Source organism: Sinocyclocheilus anshuiensis, unplaced genomic scaffold, assembly GCF_001515605.1.
Source record: "Sinocyclocheilus anshuiensis isolate Anshui unplaced genomic scaffold, SAMN03320099.WGS_v1.1 scaffold364, whole genome shotgun sequence".
NCBI lineage: Eukaryota > Metazoa > Chordata > Actinopteri > Cypriniformes > Cyprinidae > Sinocyclocheilus > Sinocyclocheilus anshuiensis.
Genome location: NW_015555735.1, coordinates 176477 through 198343, shown reverse-complemented (window position 1 = coordinate 198343; position 21867 = coordinate 176477). Strand labels below are relative to the sequence as shown.

The 21867-nt window shown below is 36.8% G+C and overlaps 3 protein-coding genes across 5 annotated transcripts; all 3 read right to left on the bottom strand.

The window, feature by feature from the left end:
• Positions 1–176: 176 nt before the first annotated feature.
• LOC107673065 (sentrin-specific protease 1-like) lies at positions 177–16746 on the bottom strand. Of its 2 annotated transcripts, XM_016466501.1 has the most exons (20): positions 16735–16746; positions 15204–15209; positions 10553–10596; positions 9989–10050; positions 9712–9911; positions 9494–9578; positions 9228–9411; positions 8907–9054; positions 8327–8445; positions 4535–4818; positions 4371–4434; positions 4249–4287; positions 4068–4152; positions 3844–3987; positions 2432–2563; positions 2089–2292; positions 1800–1879; positions 1562–1646; positions 1375–1470; positions 177–1278 (listed from the first exon to the last, which is right to left on the bottom strand). In XM_016466501.1, exons 4-20 carry the CDS (start codon positions 9990–9992, stop codon positions 1216–1218), a joined length of 2016 nt encoding a protein of 671 aa, XP_016321987.1. In that variant the 5' UTR covers positions 9993–10050; positions 10553–10596; positions 15204–15209; positions 16735–16746; the 3' UTR covers positions 177–1215. The 2 variants fall into 2 exon arrangements, with proteins under 2 accessions (XP_016321987.1, XP_016321986.1); XM_016466500.1 differs by lacking the exons at positions 15204–15209; positions 16735–16746 and having other exon boundaries at positions 10553–11154.
• LOC107673066 (protein lifeguard 2-like) lies at positions 12164–17018 on the bottom strand. Its single transcript, XM_016466502.1, is given in 12 exon segments — positions 12164–12982; positions 13606–13659; positions 13790–13885; positions 13994–14081; positions 14318–14355; positions 14511–14550; positions 14799–14849; positions 15030–15083; positions 15169–15233; positions 15313–15413; positions 15859–15943; positions 16880–17018. Coding segments are annotated over 12 exon segments (840 nt in total). The 5' UTR covers positions 16895–17018; the 3' UTR covers positions 12164–12829.
• A 1285-nt stretch (positions 17019–18303) lies between these two features.
• LOC107673062 (fat storage-inducing transmembrane protein 2-like) lies at positions 18304–20187 on the bottom strand. Of its 2 annotated transcripts, none has more exons than XM_016466498.1 (2): positions 19779–20187; positions 18304–19474 (listed from the first exon to the last, which is right to left on the bottom strand). In XM_016466498.1, exons 1-2 carry the CDS (start codon positions 19949–19951, stop codon positions 18973–18975), a joined length of 675 nt encoding a protein of 224 aa, XP_016321984.1. In that variant the 5' UTR covers positions 19952–20187; the 3' UTR covers positions 18304–18972. The 2 variants fall into 2 exon arrangements, with proteins under 2 accessions (XP_016321984.1, XP_016321982.1); XM_016466496.1 differs by having other exon boundaries at positions 18304–19552; positions 19779–20172.
• Positions 20188–21867: the final 1680 nt, after the last annotated feature.

The following is a 21867-nucleotide window of genomic DNA, read 5'->3' as shown; positions in this document are numbered from 1 at the left end:
TCAAAATAGTTGTCGGTTAGAATCAGTCTAACCGGTATTGTTTACAATTTTATCATAAAGAATTGCATATGTAAATAAAACATAACTGAAATTTCCACACAAATAACTTAATTTCATTTCTAAAGCACATTTAAGACAACGTTAGCTTGAGAGACATGACTCAAACAAGGATTCATTTGAAATGATTTAATTTATCCTGATACACACATAACCTCAGGAATTTACTTCCAGTAAGATCTGTTCCACATACAAAAACAGATAAGAAAAGGTACAAAATGAGTATTAAATATGTCTTCAGCTTTACCGTATACTCACTGTATATACAATAATTGTCAAATGTCCTGCAAGAAAAAAAAACCTAGAAACAGTTGCCAAAAATAGTTTTCTCTTACACAAAAGGAAGAACAGAGTAGCCTCAAGTAAGAACAGAACAGAAAAACAAGATGTATGACACTGCTGGGTTGTGAAAAAACAAATAAATGTTAAGTGCAGCCTGTCTGAGATGACCGCAATGATCATAAGACTCCAAGTGATTACAAAGCCACCAAATACTGATAAAAAAATAAACATATGCCTGTAAAGGCAGACCTCCATCTCAAAACATACTGAAGTCAAAAGCATCTTTCTTACTTAAAATAATTTTATAGTTAATTATTTTGACAGCATCTGTATAAAACATACAGGTATCAAATATCACGTAAACTGCTGTTTTTCATTAGAAAACCACTGAGTGAGTCTGTGATTGTCAGTTCCAACTATTTTACTAGTCCTAGAGTGAAAAGACATCAATGTAAATCTCACTCATCATATTACTGTAACATTTATGACTTCTGATGATTTGAGATCAAAAACACTCCCTGCCAATTAACACAAATTATCATTTGAAATCATCTTAAGACAGGCCTTATATTGACAGCTACTGCAGAAGAAAAGACTGAAAATATGAAAATAACATCCTTCCATAGTCAGTCAAACAACATTTGCTGACAAAGCAAAAGCATGTCAAGTTATAGGGAACTATAAAGGGGCATAAAACCATTGCCCTGACTCTTAAAGGCTGAGACTGTGTCACACTTCCCAGGTTTCATTTAGACAGCATAGAAACGACCGGTGATTGAGGGCATCCCACATTTGTCTCCGGGTTCCTGAAGTGCACAGAAGCCCTCATATCTATACAACATGTCAAAATATGTTTTATACAAAATAATCATCCAATCACAACAGTTTCTGGTTCAGAATCTCCCATACCATTCGTCTTCTGAAATAGGGCATGTGTTTCTGTTTGAGAAATGAAAGAAAAGTTCAAATGAAAAATCTTTACGCAAGTGTGACCAGCCAATAATTTATTTCAAAATCTACGCAACTGATGCTCACCTGTGTGAATGTGATTGGCCGGTCTTTGGTGATGTACTCCGCATATTTGCATGTGAACATTCCGCAATCACTTCCATTCATTTGCTGAGGAATCTCCTAAGGATTCGGAAGACAAAAACCTTGAGATGACCCTGGAGCTTTTTTGGTCAATTTAAGCCCTATATAATGCTTATGTTGGAAAACTCACATTGGGTCTTTTACTTTTTAGAGTCCATTGTAAGGTATCAAAGTTTTGCCCCTTCTTGTCTTCACTTTCTTGTTTCAGATATTTTCTGTTATACAGAGACAGAATTAAGAGACTTTTGACAATGTCTAATCATGCATAATTTTTTCCGTTTATTTCTTAATGGGTTATCATGGGACTCATTTTGAAAAGGCACTTCTTGCAGACCCGTTTCATCATGTAATCCACAAGCAGCACTTACAATAATATCCTGCAGGCCTCGTCATTGTTTCCTCCCATTGAATCAAAGTAAGTGATGCTCTTCTTACGAAAATCCACCACCTATCAAAAGGAAAAAGAAATGAGAACAATTTTAAACAATACTACTTCTGACTTAAGAGCAAATCTATTTGAATTATTCATTCCTTTATTAAACTGACTGAAATGTATTATAATACTATTCTGAATTACTTGTAAATGTCAGGAAAGAAAGCAATGCATCTTCCATGTATTTGTCCTCAATGTGACCTTGGTGCTGGTTAGCTACTTACAGACAGGCACCAGTGCACCCCCAAGTGGACAGGCACCAATATGATGTCTACAGAAAAGATGTCCACTTTCTTGGTCCAGCGGCGGACAGCATTGTAACCGGAGCTCCGCAGCTTGGGAAAGAAGAAGGTGTTGAAGGTGTAAGCGGAGGGTAGGTTGGGCTGTTTACTGCGCTCCACCAGCAGGTTCATGTAGAAATTAATAACCTGAAATGGAGGAAATATATCAGTCAGGACCTCAAGTCATTGACAAACTGATAATTATGGCAACGCCTGACACAAAATGATTAAGAAGAGACTGTTCAAGGTTTATACAGAGACCTGAATGATGTAATAAAGCTCTGACCTCATCATTGAGCCAGTTGAGGTGGTTGAGCGTCTGCAGGTCCTTTCTGGTGATGGTGAGGCGGAAGCCCTCGCTGAGAACCTCATCCTGACTGCCGCCTCTCAGAGCTCTGCTCACCTCCTTCTCCATGTCCTGTGAGCACCATGAGCAGTAAACACACCACTAAGTACTTTTATATTCTGCAGAAGAAAGGCAGTCATTCAAGTTTGGAATTACATGAGGGAAGTGCTGGGTGATAAATCGATAGAGACAATTATAATGATATAATTTTCCTCGATAAAACGATAACAAGAGGTCGATAAATGTTCAATGTAATGTTTATGCGCCAAAAGTAGAAAACTTTTAAAAAACAACACCACCACTCATTTAAATTTAAACCATTTATCTGCTCCGCTCAAAGTTCAAACGGCAGTGCAGCGCAAGCTAAGAGCAGATGTGTTTACTCGCTGATAAAACTCGGTCACGTGAGCACTAAACAGCACTTTGAGATCCAGTGTGAAGCGCTTGAATTCAGCGAAGAACACAAATGACTCGGTGATTTTAACTAGTTTAAATCCAGATGAAACAGCGCTGACAAACAGGAGAAACAGGGTGTGCAAAGATACTTTTCAGACTACAAATCGCCATTATTTACCAAATATTTACTGTAGTAACACTAACTGCACCATTGTATTGTCTCAGAAATGTGGGTATCTGTATCGAATTTTATATTATTAATGTAGACATGTATTAAATGTATTAAAGGAGAAACAGAATATAATTAAAATATTTTTTGTGATGAAGCTACTTTAAGCGTTTGTGCATTTATACTAAATGTATTTAGAGCACTGTTTTTCCTACCTAAAACCTTAGTTATATTTTTACCATCGCATTGATGCTATGTGTGGTTTTAACTGTGATTATCATGACTTAAATGTATGCTACTATGGTAGACCAATGGTTAATTAAAAAAAAAAAAAAACAGTCCAAATAATTAAATTTCACCATATAAAAATGAGGTTTCTACAATTTTTACAGATGTTACTGATTTTGATAATGAATAAATGTACATCTGCATCCTAACTCAAGCTACTACTGCTATCAAATGTGCATTTCTAAGAGACAAAAAAGTAATATTATTATTAATATTATCAGGCAACTCATTAGAGTCACTCATTAGAACATGCAGAAAATAAGAAGTTAATGTAGTTTGTTAAGGAAAATTAACAGTCTGGTTTCAACAACTTTCACTTTGGAGCAAAAATCTGTCTTTAAACTTGAAAGAAATAAAGATTTGACAATTATCGTTATAATTATTGATATCGACGGATATTAAAAAATTATTCTGATAATTTTTTTGGTCATATCGCCCAGCCCTACATGAGGGTCAGTAGAAGATGACAATTTTCAACTATCCCTTTAGGAGCACTTACCTCTGTTAACTCTGGGAATTCTGGCTCCTCTTTAATAGGCTGAGGCTTTTGGATAACAGCTGCAACAGGAACCTCCTTCTCTAGAGGGACTCGAACCTTTAGCTCAACCCTCGCTGGGACAGCTCGACCCTCTCCAGAGAGGCGCTGATGACACAAATGAGAGCATGAGTGAGTTAGTCAAATAAAATGCAGGTATAGCATAAAAAGTGGAAAAACGTCCTCACCTGGCGCAGGAGCTGAGAGGCCAGAGCCTCCTGCTCTTCAATCAACCTCCATCGCTCCCGAGCTCGAGAATCATAGAGGCTAGTCCTGAAAATACACAGCAAATATGGACGATATCAGAAGCTATTCACTTCCACTGCACGGACACTTGTACATATTAGACAAGAGATAACAAGTACTCACAGTTCTTTGATCCACAGTTCAGCCTGGAAGTACGGCACACTAGAAAGGGCAAGATAGGGTTATGTAAAAAAAGAAAAAAGAAATGGATGAAAAGATGAAAGATAAACTCAATGTTCTCCTACCTTGAGCTTTCATGCTTCTTGCCCTGCTTCTCCATTACAAAAATGACTGAATCTCCATCATGAGCTAAAGAAAGTGAAACGACACATTAAGACAACCTTGAAGCCAGAATTACACTACAAACATGAGAAAGAAAGAAAGAAAGAAAGAAAGAAAGGGGACTCACCTGATGACTGTGTGTCCTGAGAGGAGGTATCCTGAAGGGCAGCTGGTGATGGAGCGGAGAGAACAGCTGGTCCTTTTGCGCTGGGCTCAAGGTCATGGGCACATAGCTGAGGCTCTGGAATGCTAGAGGACGCACCAGGACTGGGCAGGGCACTGGACGCCTGGCTGGACCCAGGCTGGGGACTGGGAGGCAGACTGGATAACCCGTAGGACGACGCTCCAGCGCCGGAGCCTGCTGGAGAGGCACAATGAAGACGACTTCGACTGTACGACAGGAAGCTGGAGCTGAAATGAGACCAAAAGTTTCACTGTAAATAAGAGAAACCATCAAAAATGATCTTAAAGGTATAGTTCTCCCACAAATGAAAATTCTGTCATTACCCTCATGTTGATCCAAATCCATAACTTTTGTTCATCTTCAAAAATATCTTTCCAATTTCACCGAAACTTTAGAAAGTTCATGAAGACATTGTAAACAATCCATACAAATCGAGTAGTTTATATGGTAAACGGAAGATCAAAAGTGCTTACTTGACGAGTTTGTGCTTCCGCAAGAACCAACGAGATTTGTTCTTGCATGTCAAGTAAGCACAGTTGTGCTTCTGTCTTTACCATTTTTAATGAGCTCTACGCATTTGTGCTGAATCTGCTGATTAATATTTATATGTAAATAAAAGCCTAAATTAAATCATATAAAGTGACTGTCTCCAGAAGACTTGGATTATAAATGATCTTATAGGGACTATAGACATTCAGTGGATGGACAATAAGAATGAAAGAATATAAAAAAATCAATATTAAAAAAGTTCATTTGTGTTCTGACAATGAAAGGAAGTCTTATGGGTTTGGAATGATATGAAGGTGAGCAACAGAATGACACAATGTTCATTTCTGTCAGGACCACTATTGTCAAAGATGACTGACAATTAGCATCATCTTCTCAATAACACCAGATAGACTTAAGAAAAACATGTTTCCTATTCAACTACAGCTTTAAGAACAAGCATGTTATGAATAACGACCGGATTGCTCTGAAACAAGCATGTTCCCAACAATACAGCTATAACTTAAGAACAAGCATGTTCCCAATAATGCCCAGGTAACTTAAGAACAAGCATATACCCATACGACTAGACAGCTTAAGAACAAGCATGTTCCGATTACGACTACAGCTTTTAGAACAAGCATATTCCAATAACAAGCAGATAGCTCTGGGACAAGCGTGTTCCCAACAATGCAACTATAACTTAAGAACAAGCATGTTAAGGCAGAATAGATCTCCTTCGCTGCCTTGATACCCACAATCCTGTGTTCTATCCCGTGATGGATGATCAAATAAATCATTGAATATTTGCTTAGTTATCACCAAAGCTCGTTCTATTTTTTTGTAGATCATTGAACCGTTAAGCTGCCTCAGAAGCATGCCCGACATCAGTTTCATGAGTTACCTTCATGAACAAACGCCGCCCGCAAAGCCACTGGCCGACAGGCGGCGAGGCAGCATGTCAGCAGCCCAGGCCCTCGGATGCAGAAGACTTCAACTGAACAATGACCGTTTACCATTTTCTCTTGGAGCTGCGCCACGGCAGAAATGATTCCGTTTGCACCATGGTCGTTATTTCCTGCTGCTTAAATCTGTGCTGTAGTGCTATAAAAATAAAGTCGACTTGTCTAGGTTAAAGGGGACATAACACACACAGTTTCGGCCAATCTCATGTTAATCTTGAGTACCTATAGTGTAGTATTGCATCATTCACATCTCCGAAGAGTCTTCAGTTGTATCAGATTTTAAAACGAAAGATACAGCTTTACGATTCTCTCCGAAAACAGCCGAGCTCCTGGAGGCGAGCTGTGGGTGGAGCTGAAGAGTCACGAGGACTTACGGGGTGATTGGCAACGAACATAGACATTGATGCAGTTTTACAGCAGTTCCTAGTCATGACCGGGATCTTTTATCGCTGGGACTGCTCCTTCTTTCAGTATCAAACGATGTGCAAATCCAGTGTCAGAATGTACCCTGTTATAAACATTTGTCACCGAAATGACAGGAACAAACAAACACGCTTGAGAAACTCCGTTGCTGCCCTGGAAAAACAAATTGCATCCACTGTTCACATACACTGAATAAGGTTATCTTTTCCTCACATCCAAAAACACACATCTTCAGAGACATTAGGCTTGTTCGACTTCATGTGGTGCCGCAAAGATCAGCTGCCGCCTGTCAAAAGCAATGCATTCTGGTTAGAAAATTTGTCCGACTTTGATCGGTGCTGCAGCCACCTTACGATCACATGTGCCATCAAAGTACCGCGAGAGCAAAACGAGACCAGCCGCCTAGGTCAGGCACTGCGAAAGCCTTGATATGACAAACTTTATTCTCGTTGGTTAGATTCTGTGATAAGCACGATGTGTGTTGCGTGCTTATTCTAACAATTCCAATAATGCTCACAACTCAGTGTTTTTATAACAGTAAAAGCATTTTTTTTGTGTAGTCGCAATGTTATATGAGTCACGTAAAAAAATAAAAAAAAAAAAATAAAAAAAACACTGATAAAATGGCATATACCCCCACTTTATTGGTAACGTTATTTAAATAGCATATGTTAATGTTGAACTTATTCATGAACAGATGGCGCTGTATTAAGCAGTATATAAAAGTGTTTCTGTTGCTTTATGAAAGACGTTTCTGAAACGTCTGTGTATTTGACAAATATTGCATATAATTCACTTCATCTGTGACAGAGTATGCAAACTCTGCCAGAGCGTCATTACCAGGAGAAGAAGTGTCCGATTTGACGTCTCTTTTTTTTTTCCTGCCCCGACTGCAAGCGGCTACTCTCTCCAGCCGGAGGCAGCTAGTGTAGTTCCTCTCTAACAACCTAGTCTTCTCGAGCAAGTAACTGCAGCGCTGCCGATGACTTCCGTAACCATGAAAGAAACGCGTTAAGTGGCGTGCTCTTTCTCTCGCTTGGGTCACTGAGTGTGTGCACGCGCATAAGTATCCAACTCTTAACAGTGTAAATAACTCAGAATGCATGAAATTACATTAGACCCCGTTAAGCGCAGCATATTGCTGCGATATTGCAGCATACTGCAGCGAACAGATAAGTACCGCACATTCGCATAAACTAGCACTAGCTGAAAACAACTAAATGAGCCTAAGCAACACGGATAGCCTTAGCAACACGCATGTTGCAGATAACCTGAGAGCATTAAATGGAACTTAGCTTGTGAAGATGTTCGAGAGAGTGAAACATAGCAGCTGTGAAGTGGATGCTTGATCTCTTGATATCCTTCTTGGGGATGAAGTTCCCATCTGAACTTGTTCTTGAGTCAGTCACATAACTCGTGGAGTCCATGTCAATAATGTAGCGATGCGTGAAGTAATGCTAACTCAGTCACTTCCGAATCAGTCAGCTTATGATAAATGCGGTGAATTCCCGTGTTCAAGTTAGGTGAGACCATTGGGGAAACGAATTCCACTTCTCTAAATTCCCGATTCCTAGTGATGATGGTGTTCTGCCTGCTGAATTCGCCATTTAATTAGCTATTGAGCAATACGAAAACTGCTGATAATACTGAGGGACCTTATATATGAATGCTTAGATAGGTGTCATATTCCCATAGGTACATGGGGATCAGCCGAGAGTCAGCGGATGCGAGCTTGACTAACGTGACCTGCCAGAACTAACGCTTACTCTTGATTTTTGGATAAACTATCCCTTTAAACAGCTCAGGTTTGTCACAGACATAAAGAACACACATTTTAAAGTAGCATGACACAGATACTCACAAATCTCGATGCGAGCGAATGCTGGAGTGAGAACTTCCATTGTGAAGGAAGGTCGACTGGCCACCAGACACCATGGCTAGGAGCTGCTTGTAAACCTCCGTTTCTTCCTCACGCACCGACTATAAAACAGTAAAAGCAAAGTCTAACTAGGGCTGCACAATTTGGGGGAAAATTTGAATCATAATTTATTTGATAAATTAATAAAAAAACAACAACAAAAAAAACAATATCCAGATTAGCTGTACTTGTTTGTAGGGCTACATAATTTGGCCCAAATTACGATTGTATATCAATATGACTATACAACAATAATAATAACATTATTATTTTTACTATTATTAAATGAAAATATCATAAGCTGAACATAATGAACATAACATGTAAATGAAAACAGTTCTGCTCTTCACTTTGAAACATACTGCTGCACATTATTTATTTGAACCGTATCCCTTGTTATTTGATTATTAGAACTCAGTTTTAAAGTTATTGTGCAGTCCTATGTCTAAAGAAGTAATTCTACCATTTTTTATGCCATGAAATATTTGGTTTATTAAGCAAACTAGTACAATGAGTGTCTAACCTCCTGTGCTGTACAGCGGGCTCTGGCCCGGAGGAGGCTGTTTGAGCTGCCATGTGAAGGACTCTGGACCACTCGGATTGGAAAGCTCTTCTCATACAGGCTAGTATGAGTGGCTTTTCCTGAATTGGTCTCAGAAGATGACAAAAAGCTGCAACAGAAACAAATTTCCTTCCAGTTTCATTACCTTGCATTTATTACACACTTTCAAACCAGAACAATATTACCTATCAACAAAAAAATTTAACAAAAATCTAAAATCATATTACTTAATTTTGATTCTTTCTAACATAAATGTTATGAATAGTTTAGATTTAACTGAACCTGTGTGGTCGGTGGTACAAGGATCTGCCCAAGCGGGGAGAGGGGGAAGGTTTTTGTGTGGAGGCAGGGGGTAAGTTAACAGAGTGTCCGTTAGCTTTGTGTGTCTCATGGGGTGGATGGTCCATACAAACTTGTCTTCTGCTCGCTTTTGATATGGTCACTGACTCCTCAGTCCATAAGGAATCTGTCAAAACAAAACAAAAAAGACTATGTCAGCATGTTATTTGCAGAAAGAAAAACAAAAATGTAACTATTTTTACCCTTACCAGATTTTGTGACAGTCCTCCAGTCAACTGAACTAGATGGAGCTACAAATGTGTCCTCAAGTATATCACGTGACTGATCCCCAAACTTTACGAAAAAGCAGAAAATGTATAGCACAGACAAAATGAATTAGACTGCACGACAGCTTTTGCTCTTCTGTTATACCTGATCTCAAGAAAATTAAGTAAACCCACTAAGATCTTGATGAGCAAAAAAGTACCTTGTTTTCCGCCCACAAAGATGCTGATGTAGCAGAATTGGCTGCAGGTTCTGATGTTATTCCTGTTTGAGGTGGACCAGGTGATGCTGGCAACAAGTTTCCCGGGTTAGGTATGACACTGTTCTTTACCCAGTATGCAACACTCGAACCATGGGTCTTCACTCCTCCGGCTGCATTTTTCACTGTATCCATAATATCCCCTAGAGAACAAGAAACAAAATGTTATTGTAATTGCCATAAATTTGTTTTATCATGTATTCAGAATGGTGTTATTTACCCATTCTGAATTTCTTCACCACTTTCTCCTCCTCCTGATCAACTGAATCTCCATCTTCCAAACTATAAGAAAATACAAAATTGAGACAGGTGTTTTATTATAAATGAACGTGCAATAAATATTTAAAAAATACAATTGTTCATTATTAATACTTATATAAAAATAAAATATATTCATAAGAAACAAAAATAATTGAATAGAATATTATAACATCAACTTGTTAAAGGTTGCTCAGTTATTTTATTGAAGCAGCAAACGCGCAAATATATTCGGGAAAACAATATAGTTTCCTATATTACAATAAACGACAAAAGAAAAGAAAAATAATCAACAAAAAGAAAGAAAATGAATGGTTTATCAGGAGCTCTAGACGCGCACGCGTTTCTAACGTCATCCAATCAAAACAGTTCGCGCTTTAATGAACGAAACCAAAACATTACGAATCAAAAACCAGTTTAAAGACCTAAACTTTCATTGTAAGCCCAAACAATAAATAAAAGAACAGTTCTTGGACTTACACGTAAACGCCTTACAGTTATGTGCACGTATAAACAATCTTTTTACCAGTCTAGTGGTCTCTTTCTCCGTAATGTCCCGTCCTGATCCACCTGATCCACAATGTCCCGTCCTGATCCACAGGAACCGGTATGAACCCCACCAGCTGGAGCTCCGTTTCGCAGACTGGCGATTCCGGTTCCGATCCATTCGTACAACGTATTAAACATGATGAAAGACTGAAAGCCTCGATTATAGCGGGTAACGTTAAGTCCTTAGGGCTGTCAGCGCAGTCCCAAACGCGGGCTCCCTCTGCCCTTCATCCGCATGCCACTGCTAACCAGCTTTGTTAGATAAAAGTAGCTGAATCCTTGACTTAAACACGATTAAACCAGTTCAGATAAACCCACACCGCTGATCTTTAGCTCAACCAGCTAACCAGCTGCTAACACGCGAGATACCAGCCCAGCAATAATTACATCTGAGGTGAAGCGGGCTCCAAATAGCTTCGCGCGTGTGTTAGTATCTGTTGTGGAACTGACTCGATTTTCTCAGAAGCCGTAAGCGATACTGTGAATGAGATATTGAGTACACAAAGTTGCATTAACGCCTCCCGCTTCTTCCTTATTTAAAAGCAGAACATTACCGAAGACCACATGTTAAAACCGCACTCTCCCATTGGATGAGCGGAGCGGAAGAGCGTCATAAGTACGCAGTGTTTTGAAAGAGGAATGGTGGGATCAAAAAAAAAAAAGGAATGGTGGGATCAAGTGCAAAGTGTTTCAGTGCTTTTATATATGCTTTAACTTTAAACACACTGCTATAGTAGAGGGGATTGATTATTCTCAGTGACTTCAATAGTTTGAATCATTTAGTGATTCGTTCAGTGGTTCTTTCTGCAGGTTACAATGTTATGCCAGTAGGTGGCGATAAATTAATGTTTGTGTTTTATGAGCGAGTCGCTGAATCGTTCATTCAACCGTCTTTCTATCTTTTCTTAAAATTGCGTGTCTACAAATTTATTACGATATCTCAGAAAGAGTTTTAAACATCATGCACATTTTCCCAATAAATTACAACAAAACGGGTCTATTAATTCTGGTTTTCTCTTTGACATAAATTAAATTTTAAGGTCCCCCCATATATGAGATGTAAGCTTGTTTTATTAAAAAGAGAGACAACTGTGCTGTCTGTCTATAATGTTATGATAACACACCTGCACACAAAGATATAGAAGGGATTATATTTGTGTTTTCAGAGAAATTCAAGAACATTCACATTTATTTACTCTAATTACCTCCTAGAGGAAATGCATCTTTTTTCTTTTTTACCAATTTGCAACTGAAACATACTTGTCATTTAATAATTTCATATTCAATACATTTTAATAAATTCCATTTATTGGTCACACACTGTCTCTATACTGTAAAGGCCACAAACAGGAAATATTTCTAATATGTAGCACTGCATTCTGTTTAAATCCAGCTACAGTGATTTTGCACTCTTTTAGTGAACACTAAATCTATGTACACATCCAAAATTATGCACAACTCATTTTCTTCAAAAATAGATATGTGCTATGATAATACATTAATAAACCTCTATGGAATGAAAAAAAAAAGTATTTATATTAATAACACATATAGTAGGCCTAAACTAAAAAAATGCTCAAAAAGCATATTTCAATCAAGCTGACTTACAATGGCAGCAAAAATCAAAATAGAAAATTCCTATGAAATATCAAGGTAAATTCAAATGGAAGCACTGATTATTTCAATCAAATTTGTACAAATTAACTCAGAAATGTAAGTGTTAGGCCTACTTTGATTCATGGTGCACTCCTAAAACCCAGCCAGCTATTCAAAAAAACTTGTTATGAAAATATTCATCCCAATATCTAGTTTCTCAGAATGATTAGTTAAAATGTCCTCATGCTGTGATATCACATATGAAACTTTTGCAGGGTCAGACACAAAGAGGAATGAGGTAGACATCGATGGATAAATGTGATGCTCTGATATTTCATGCACTTTCACTGCTAATGACATCAGACAGGTTTCACAGACAGCTGACGCCAGTGCATTTGTTATTTTCTTTTTTGTTTTCTATGACACCAGTTGTAAAACTAGCTGAATGTCGTTAAAGTTTTACCAGTGTACATAAGCAACGTATAATATGCAAGACCTCCTTCACGCTACAGGATAAATGTGTGGCACATCGTAAAAGCGGAGGTGAGCTTAAAAAAAAACAGCGTGCACTGAAGATCCATATCATGCTGGAAAGGCATGATCACTCAGATCAGAGAGACAAAAGAAGAGCCGTTGGAGCTTCAGGTTAACAGCACATTCACTCCCGTTCAGGAGTTCCAAACAACTGGAGAAAGAAAGAGAAGATGTAAACAACGTCCAGGTATATGCTGAGGGTGGCAAAGATGTATTCCTCAGGACTTATGGTGTATTGCTTTTTCCCCATCAGCATCTGTGTGTCAAATGCCAGGAACTAAAAGACAAAAGAGAGATTAAAATAATACAATGACAATAATTACTAACAAACACAAGGGATAATGTGTAGGGGTCCTAAAAAACCTTATCAGGATTTATTTTGCGATAATGATATGCTGACTGTGCATGATCCACTTTTTACTCTGTTACTCAAACAAATAAATAAATAAATGCACGGACAGTTAAACCCTATGAAGCCTACTGTTATCATATTTGTTACACTAAATTAAAAACATTCCTTCTTTTGTCTGATTGACAGTTTATACTTTTTTAGCAAGTAAAATGCCTTTCAGTAAATGTCTTTTTTTTCTGTGAAATCTTTACAGATTTTTATAAATATAAGAATAACTTTGATATTGTTAGTAATATTAAGATGAACACTTACTGGACTGAAGCAACTTGTGTATGAGCTCCATATTCTCAATATATCATGCCATAAAAGCCTAATGTAATGGATACTCAACAAAAAACATATTCAACATTTTTTCTCTAAAAGGCTTGTCTAAATGTTTCAAAAAACTGTTCCATTAAAAAAAAAACAACAGATTCTGATTATACCACATGTCAGGCTTTACAGGGGTTAATACTGATCGGAGTTTAAATGATTTTAGAATTATGTACCATGCAAAACAGTATTGCTCCCAAGGCAGCGTACACAGCATGCAACCATGGAACCTGTAAAGAGAAAAGAGAAGAACTTTGGTGAAAGAACATTCTTATTTCTGTGAATATTAAAATCCAGCACCCTGCTGAGAAATCATAAATCTACCAGTCAACTACTAACTTACATACGATATGTACTTACATATCCAAAGAGCAGGATGACTGCCAGGACAAGTCCACAAATGAACAATACTGTGCAGAAAACTAACAGCACGCCTTGGTATGAAGTAATATCAATCTGTAAAATCACAAATATTTGATCAGAATAAATATACTCCAGATTACAGTTAAAAAATGATTGCATTCAAGAAAAATGAAAATATCTGTTGCTTTTAAAAATACTAACCTTGGTTTGGAAGCTAAAGATAGTAATAGCAAGACACACCAAGGCAGTAATACCCAGGCAGATGATGACAGATTTAGTATTGTAGTAGCTAGAGAGAGGGGAAATATTTAAATAAGAAATAGGCCTATCAAAAACCTGACATCTTGTTATATGCAAAAATATTTCACTTGAATTCATTTTGTGACATAACACAATATACTGTGCAAGTATGACAAAGTGGAAATATGAATATGAACCCATAAAATATGCAGAACATGCTTAACACTTGTTGTTTGCGTGTATGTTAAAAATTCATAATAATACACATATAATGTGAGACTTTACCTGGAGAGCATTCCTGTCATGTAAGAAAGAGACAGAGTCTAGAACAGAAGAGGTGAGATTAATGTTTAAATAGAAGAAGACTTTCTTTTATATGTCAAAATAGGCTTGTTCTTGATCAATACTAGTATTTGTCAAATAATAGCTAGACTGATAACCAAAGACGTAAGGTTCTTTTGGTTGTTTTTATACTCACAAAAATAATCAGCAGAATCAGATTCCATGGGAACTACCTCCTGTAAGTAGAAAAGATAGAAATGAACGCATATTATATAATGTGCCAATTTTGCTCAAATAGAAGTTAATTGCTAAAAATATATATTAAAAATAATTTTAGATTATAAATTATACGATAATATCAATAAAAAATTATATTATATCATATCATATTATATATTACAATATTATACAATATTATATTATATTATATTATATTATATTATATTATATTAATATGCATTTGTATCTCTACAAATACACTCACCGGGGTCCACGGCAGCAGGATAGGGTCAGATATGTGACAAAAAACACTACACTGTTGGGAGAACAAGACAATAAAGCCATTATACATTTACAGTGGATAACAGTGCATAGCAACACATAAAGTAAGAACTTGCACTGTTACTGAATTACTGTATTATATGCTGTCTATATTCAAACTGAATTTTAAGATGTGCATTTACAATGTCAACCCAAAATTATAAAGTGTACTTACTATGATGCCCAGTACCAGCCAGGGTTGGTCTGTATGTAATATTTCACAGGTTCACTACAAGTTAAACAAGACATACTTGTTAAACAAGCTTAAAAAAGGAATAATGCATTATGAACGTTTGTTCAGCTCATACACTCACCAGAAAATGAAAACAGCCACAAAGGCTAATGTGACAGATAGCTGGAGCATCAGGATGGTGTACACCTACAGGAAATAATATTACATTAATTCACTCCATATTGTCCACAGCAGCTCTGAACTGCTAAACAGAATGCAACAATACCTTGCGGATGAATATCCTCCTGATGTTTTGGTCATCCCAGCTGAATTCTGTGAGCATCTCACTATCTCCAGGATAAGCTCCACTATAACAAGGGCTTCCACCTTCCAATAAAAAAAAGTTAAAACATCCACCGTGACTGTCATGGGTGATGAATGCCATTAGTGTTCTATAGTATATAGTGTCCAAAATACATTTGCATTGACTGAATTAAAGGGTTAGTCCACCCAACAATCCAAGTGTCCTTCAAAACCTGTATGCATTTATTCGTTCTGTCACTGTGAAACATAAAAGAAGATTTTTTTGAAGAATGTTGGTAAACAAACACTTTCGGACCCATTAACTTCCATAGTATTTCATGGCACCCAAAACTGTTTGATTACCAACATTCTTCAAAATATCTTCTTTTCTGTTACACAGTTTTAAATTACATGAAGGGGAATAAATGATAACAGGATTTTCATTTTTAGATGGACTACCCCTTTAATAATAATTTTAAAGTGCAGATCAGTTTAAAAAGGAAATTCATTAAGGAAAAAGTAGTATTACCAGCAGTTGCCTCCTCATAACTTGGAGGAGCTGAGGCCATCGGCTGAACATCCGAGCCATTGTTTGACTTGTTTGTCACTGAAACCTGTAAACATATTAAACTTTATTTGTTATATGTGCACTTATGGCAATATATTAGCTTTCCATTAACAATTATAGATAGATATTATAGAACAATTCTTAAAAGGAGCCTGTATTGCTACAGAACCTATTATTCACTGTAATTTGTTACATTATTCATCTGTCAGATAAATATTATTTATTATAACAATATTTTTGAGTTTATTTTTTATATGGCTATACTGTGCATGGATTGGTTAATCGATGTGCATAATGCCATCCAAAAGTGTGTGTTTTATGTAACAGAATGGAGAGAGTGAGTAAATTATCTGGCCATTACTTATCAATGACTAATTCACTGTAATAGGAGAGTTTGCTGTTGGTAAATGACATCACAAGGCACCTTAAAAGATGCTTTCCTCCTGTATATCCTGATCCATTTAATTCTAGAAGCTAAAAACTAACCTTGTTAACAGAAAATATAAAGATTTCTTGCATATAAAACTCAACAGAACTATAATAAACATATCTGTTTAATCAGGTGTATTTACAACACATGAAACGTCTTCTAGACATTATTTTCTAACTCTACCTTTGCAGCTTGCGCATGCAGTTGTGAAACATTATAATAGATGATACCAGCAGGCTTCCAGAAATCAAAAAGAGCTCCTAAAGCAACAATATCTCCATTTAGCGCTACAGAAATCAGTCCAAAAACATAAGGAAACAAATCCAAGACATGACAAAGCTTATTTTAGTGTCACTGGATCATTATTAATCATCATGGGGGACAGATGAAACCAGAACAATGCTGACAGACTAGTCTAGCACATAATAGAAATTACAGCTATTCAGACCACTGAATTCAGACAAGAAAAAAACTCTTTCCTTTTGGTTAATAGACAGCAATTAAAGTCAAATGTTACAATCTTAAAGCAGTGTAAATAATACAAATGCTTACCTTTCCCTGGGTCATGGTCTCAGTTTTGAATCTAATTTGGCTTACTTCAAAAAGTCTTTGCGTCTGTTTTCAGAGTCTCCGCACCTGTCTGAGATGCTGCACACAAACGGTGATGATGCTGAACTGCTGTAATGACCGCAGCTCTCATAAAAGGCACATTCTAGCAGCATCGAGGTTTTAAAACACCATTGACTGAGGTTCGGACTGTACCAATCAAGCTGGCACCAGAGGGGGACAGCCTTTCCCCCATGACGCACATTAAAGTGTGATAACTACTGCAACATTTGTCCAGAGAGATCCAGAATTTTTCCACAGCACCAAAACAGGGAGAAGTGTAAGAGGATGAAAGACAGTAGAACATATTTTATTAGATATTTAAAGGAATCGTTCAGCCAAAAATGAAAATTTGCTGAAAACCCACTATATATAAAATGCAGATGAGTTTGTTTCTGCTTCTGAACAGATTTGGAGAAGTTTAGCATTCCGTCACTTGCTCATCAATGGATCCTCTGCAGTGAATGGGTGCCGTCAGAATGAGAGTCCAAACAGCTGATAAAACAAACATCACAATAACCCACATGATGACTGCAGTCAATCATTAAACGTTGTATGAAGCGGAAAGCTTTGTGCTTGTAAGAAATAAATCCATCATTAAAGCATATAGCTTCAGGCCAAAATACAAGGCCATACTCCATAATAACGGTTCTTCCATCGCCTGTTGTCCTCTCACATCAAAATCCATATTTGAACATATTCTATTTGGACTCTATTTGGAAGCAATGGTTTGAAGTTGAAATCATTATAAGGATGGCTTTGTTTATTACAAGCAGTGGACTATAACAAATATGCATCCACAGTCTGGTGGATTACTTGTGATGCTTTTATCAGCTGTTTGGACTCTCATTCTGACGGCACCCATTGACTGCAGAGGATCCATCGATAGGCAACTGATGTAATGCTAAATTTGTTCCAATTTGTTCCAATGAAGAAACAAACTCATCTACATCTTGGATGACCCGCAAGTTAGTACATTTTCATTTTTGGGTGAACTGTTCCTTTTAATTTGGTTTACAGTCTTACCTTGAGATAACAAAATCAAAACATCTACTAGAGGTCCTCAATTCAAAGCTATTTATTCATTCAAACACCATAATGTATTAAATAAAAATACACCTCAGTGATGTGTTGTTATACTAACAAGAACACTGTGTCATACAGTACAATATCTCATAACAACGTTGCGTTATGCTTTCTATGGAATACTGATGTATTAAGCATAATTGCAATGATAATTGTCTAAAATCATGTTTAATTGACACATGAAATGAGTAATGGATGTGCCCTCCATGACCAGCATGTCCCATCGTTTGTATTTTAGAATTAATTTACATCTAATTTGCATTGTTCTTCAAACCTGTAAGAAATACTTATAACCAGCCACATATTTATTTGAATGCATCGCTCAAACATCAATCCAGTCTTATAATATTATAAACAGTATATTTTAGATCCTTTTGGGTTTCTAAGAACAGGTGGTGTCAGTTTTCCTTTGGCAAACTGATTAGACTCTTAACATTCATCAGTGACAGACAACAACTGCAAACTACTAATCTAATAATGGCATGTATGAATGAACAACAGAACACATAAAATGGTCCTATTAAAACACAATGCAAATATATAATTTACACAAATGCATCACACTATAATTCTCTGACCTCAAATTGATCAGATTTCATAATTTTGTTTAAAATCAATAAATAGGCCAATTACAAATATTTAAAATATTAGTGTCATGAGTAACTGTTTATGTTAAAAGGCAGCTCAGCTGATGGTTGCAGGTTGATTACAGAAAGCAGCAGCAGACTACCATATAAGCTAAAGTTATTGTCAGGTTTACTATTCCAGCTCTGTATGAAGCCACACAACGTTTGAAGGCAATAATAAGGTTCAGATGTGACCTCTCAGATTACAGATTGTCATTTTAGGAACACCAGCTGCCTGCCGCCTCACTTGGATGGCTAATCTGTCATTGATCTCACAAAAGATATGTGAAGCTTGTTGTAGTGCACTTGTAGCATTTAGTTCTCACACTAAGCATGTTGTTTCTGCTGTGGAGGGAGACCTGGAGAAAAAGGCATTGGGTACCAAACAACGTAAGTCACGTACCACCCTAATATCCCACACAACGTCCCTATAACCTTGTCAATAATATCATGGAAATACACAGAAGTGCATCCGAACATCCATATCCAGATGGCCACAATCGCATTGAGTGCTATATAAAGACAATCAAGACGAATGTTTCTGTCACTCTGCGGTATGTGTAACATGGGCACCATTTCCTCCACAATCACAAGAGAAGAGTAAGTCAAGATGAAGGAGTGTCCTGATATGTCAAATCCATCCCAGATGAATCCGGCCTTCTTGCACGCTGCCTTTGTGGTAATGTCACCATGGATAACTTGCATGGTGTCTGACTCATAGCACGAACCAGTAATATCTTCAATGTAGAAAAAAGTCCCAGTGCAGGTGTACCAAATGAATGTTGCCACCAGAAGTGACGTCAGCCGCCTCAACACAAATGTGTGGCTTCTGTTGTAAAGGTTGGAGTAAAAGATGAAAGGCAGAAGTAAAACAATGGTCCATCCCCAAGAAATTTTCACAAAATATCTGAAAGTAACGAAAAAAGGAAGTGAATACGATTAAATGACTTTGGAGCCAAACATCAATGTCATAGTATGTTGTCAATGGCAAGCATTGCTTTTTAATATCGTTTAAAGCATATTGCTTTTATATAACATATTATTGTTATCAACTAAAATAATTTAGTTTTACAGTGTTTAATTAAGTTCTAGGTAAGGTTGCTACCATATAGTTACAGTAGACTTGTACTCACAGATTTAAAACATTTCTGCTGTTACTGAAGTAGCTCTCCGGCACGAGGCCCGTCGCTTTCAAAATCGATCCTGTAAACGAAATACAAACGAACAAATGCGGTAAACAAGTACGGGCACACTGCTGTCTCCAAAGACAAGCCAAACTGTTCACTAAGCTGCCTACTGCAGCCATGTTGTAATGTGTGCTGCTGTGTGTTTGATTGCGGAAACAGAAACCATCACGCTACTCCGAATCCTGCTATTATGACGGGGTGTCGATTAATATTCATGAGCAAGCCTTCGCCATTGGAGAACTATTAAGCAAGGTCGCCATTACCTTATTAAATATCCAAGAGAGAGACGTCCGCCATAGGAAGGTTCCTAAACACGTCGGCGCTGTCTGATTAATATGCATGAGCAAAACCTTCGCTCTAGTAGCGGGTGAGTTGCTGCTATCATCATTAATCATCACGAAAAGTAAAATCTTTCATCGTTGCATAAGATTATAAGACAAAAACGGCAGAAAAGATGCTGTTTTGGTTAAATGTGTATTTAAAGGTTTGAAGAAATATAGTTATTTTAAAACATATCAAAATATATTAACATTAAAAAAAATCTTTTTAGAATGTAGAATGGGTGAGTAGTTTTGTCTAGGCTTTCACTGTCCAATAGGACTATAATATAGTCACGAAAAACCTCTACTTTTTTTTTTTAAAGAAAAACACGTAGCCTAAAAGACACTTTAAAATTGTCACCTAAGAAGTAACATATCTTCCCATTTAATACATTTTTGCACATATTCTTGATGTGCACTGTTTTCGAACCTAAATATCTACAGATGTACTTGAGAGAACAGACAATGTTCAGTTTGCTATTCTTAATTAAAACTCATTTTAAAAATCTCGATGTTTTAAAATAATATGTTTGGAAAGATTAAAAAAATTAACTTGGAAAGTTCCACAGGCTTGCCCTTGTTGCACTCTATATTGGCAAGAGTGTATTTATTCAAAGGCAGTGTTTCCAAGTATTTGTGCCATTTGGCTAGGTTGTCTCTCCATTCTGCTTCCACATATTGTGCCAGACAGAGCAGTCTGACAGGATGTTAAATACTGGTGTTTTAAAACTGATTGCCATGGATTTAAAAATCATTTGGAAATCTCTGAAGCAGTTACAACTGGAAACAGTACAGGTGCATTTAGACCCTTATTTCAATCATTAAATCCAGTTTGGACTCTCTTGGATGCAATTAAGAATCGTCAAGAGAATAAACGTAATATGATTTTAATGAACTAGAGATCTGTTAGCTGAATGGACCTAAAATGTCTGACAAAATATTTTATTAAAACATTTTTTTTTTAAATAAATTCTTTTAATTTTAGATTTATTTAACATCATATAATCTAAAGGGGTTTAAGAGTATGCTGAAGTGGTTAAATTTAAACATAAAATAAAAGCTATAAAAGTGCAATTGTTTAAAATATTTATACCCTAAATAGTAATTTAAATATTTGATTAAATTTGATTAAATATATTTCATTTATTTACATATGTTAATTGTGTGTGTGTGTGTGTGTGTGTTTTCTGAATAAAGCAACTGAGCAAATGTATATGTAACATTAAAACAGTAATAATACATTGATTACGCAAACGTTTTTTTTGTATTACCACTCCCTTCAGATACCACACTTGTGTGCGTGTCTAGACAAGATGATGTCATATTAGAGGAAGTCAGATTGTTTGTGGCCTGATTGTCTAGAGGTGTTCCACCCAAGCTTGATCCATTTCACACTGTCTCACAGAAGGGGGTCCTCAGTGAGTTATGGCTTCGTCTGCTCTTCCTCAGAGCATTCCTGACAGTAAATCTGAAATGTAACGGACTTGACATCATAAGTGCTTTATAAAATGGAACCTTTCAGAACCCCACATATGAGAAAAATATAATTGGTCGATATGGGGTAAAGTCTCACAAACTCTTAAAGGGGACAGTCCACCCCAAAATGAAAATGTATTCAATCTGTTTAAACCTGGATGACTTTCTTTTCATCTGTGGAACACACAGACACCCACACACACACACACACACACACACACACACACACACACACACAC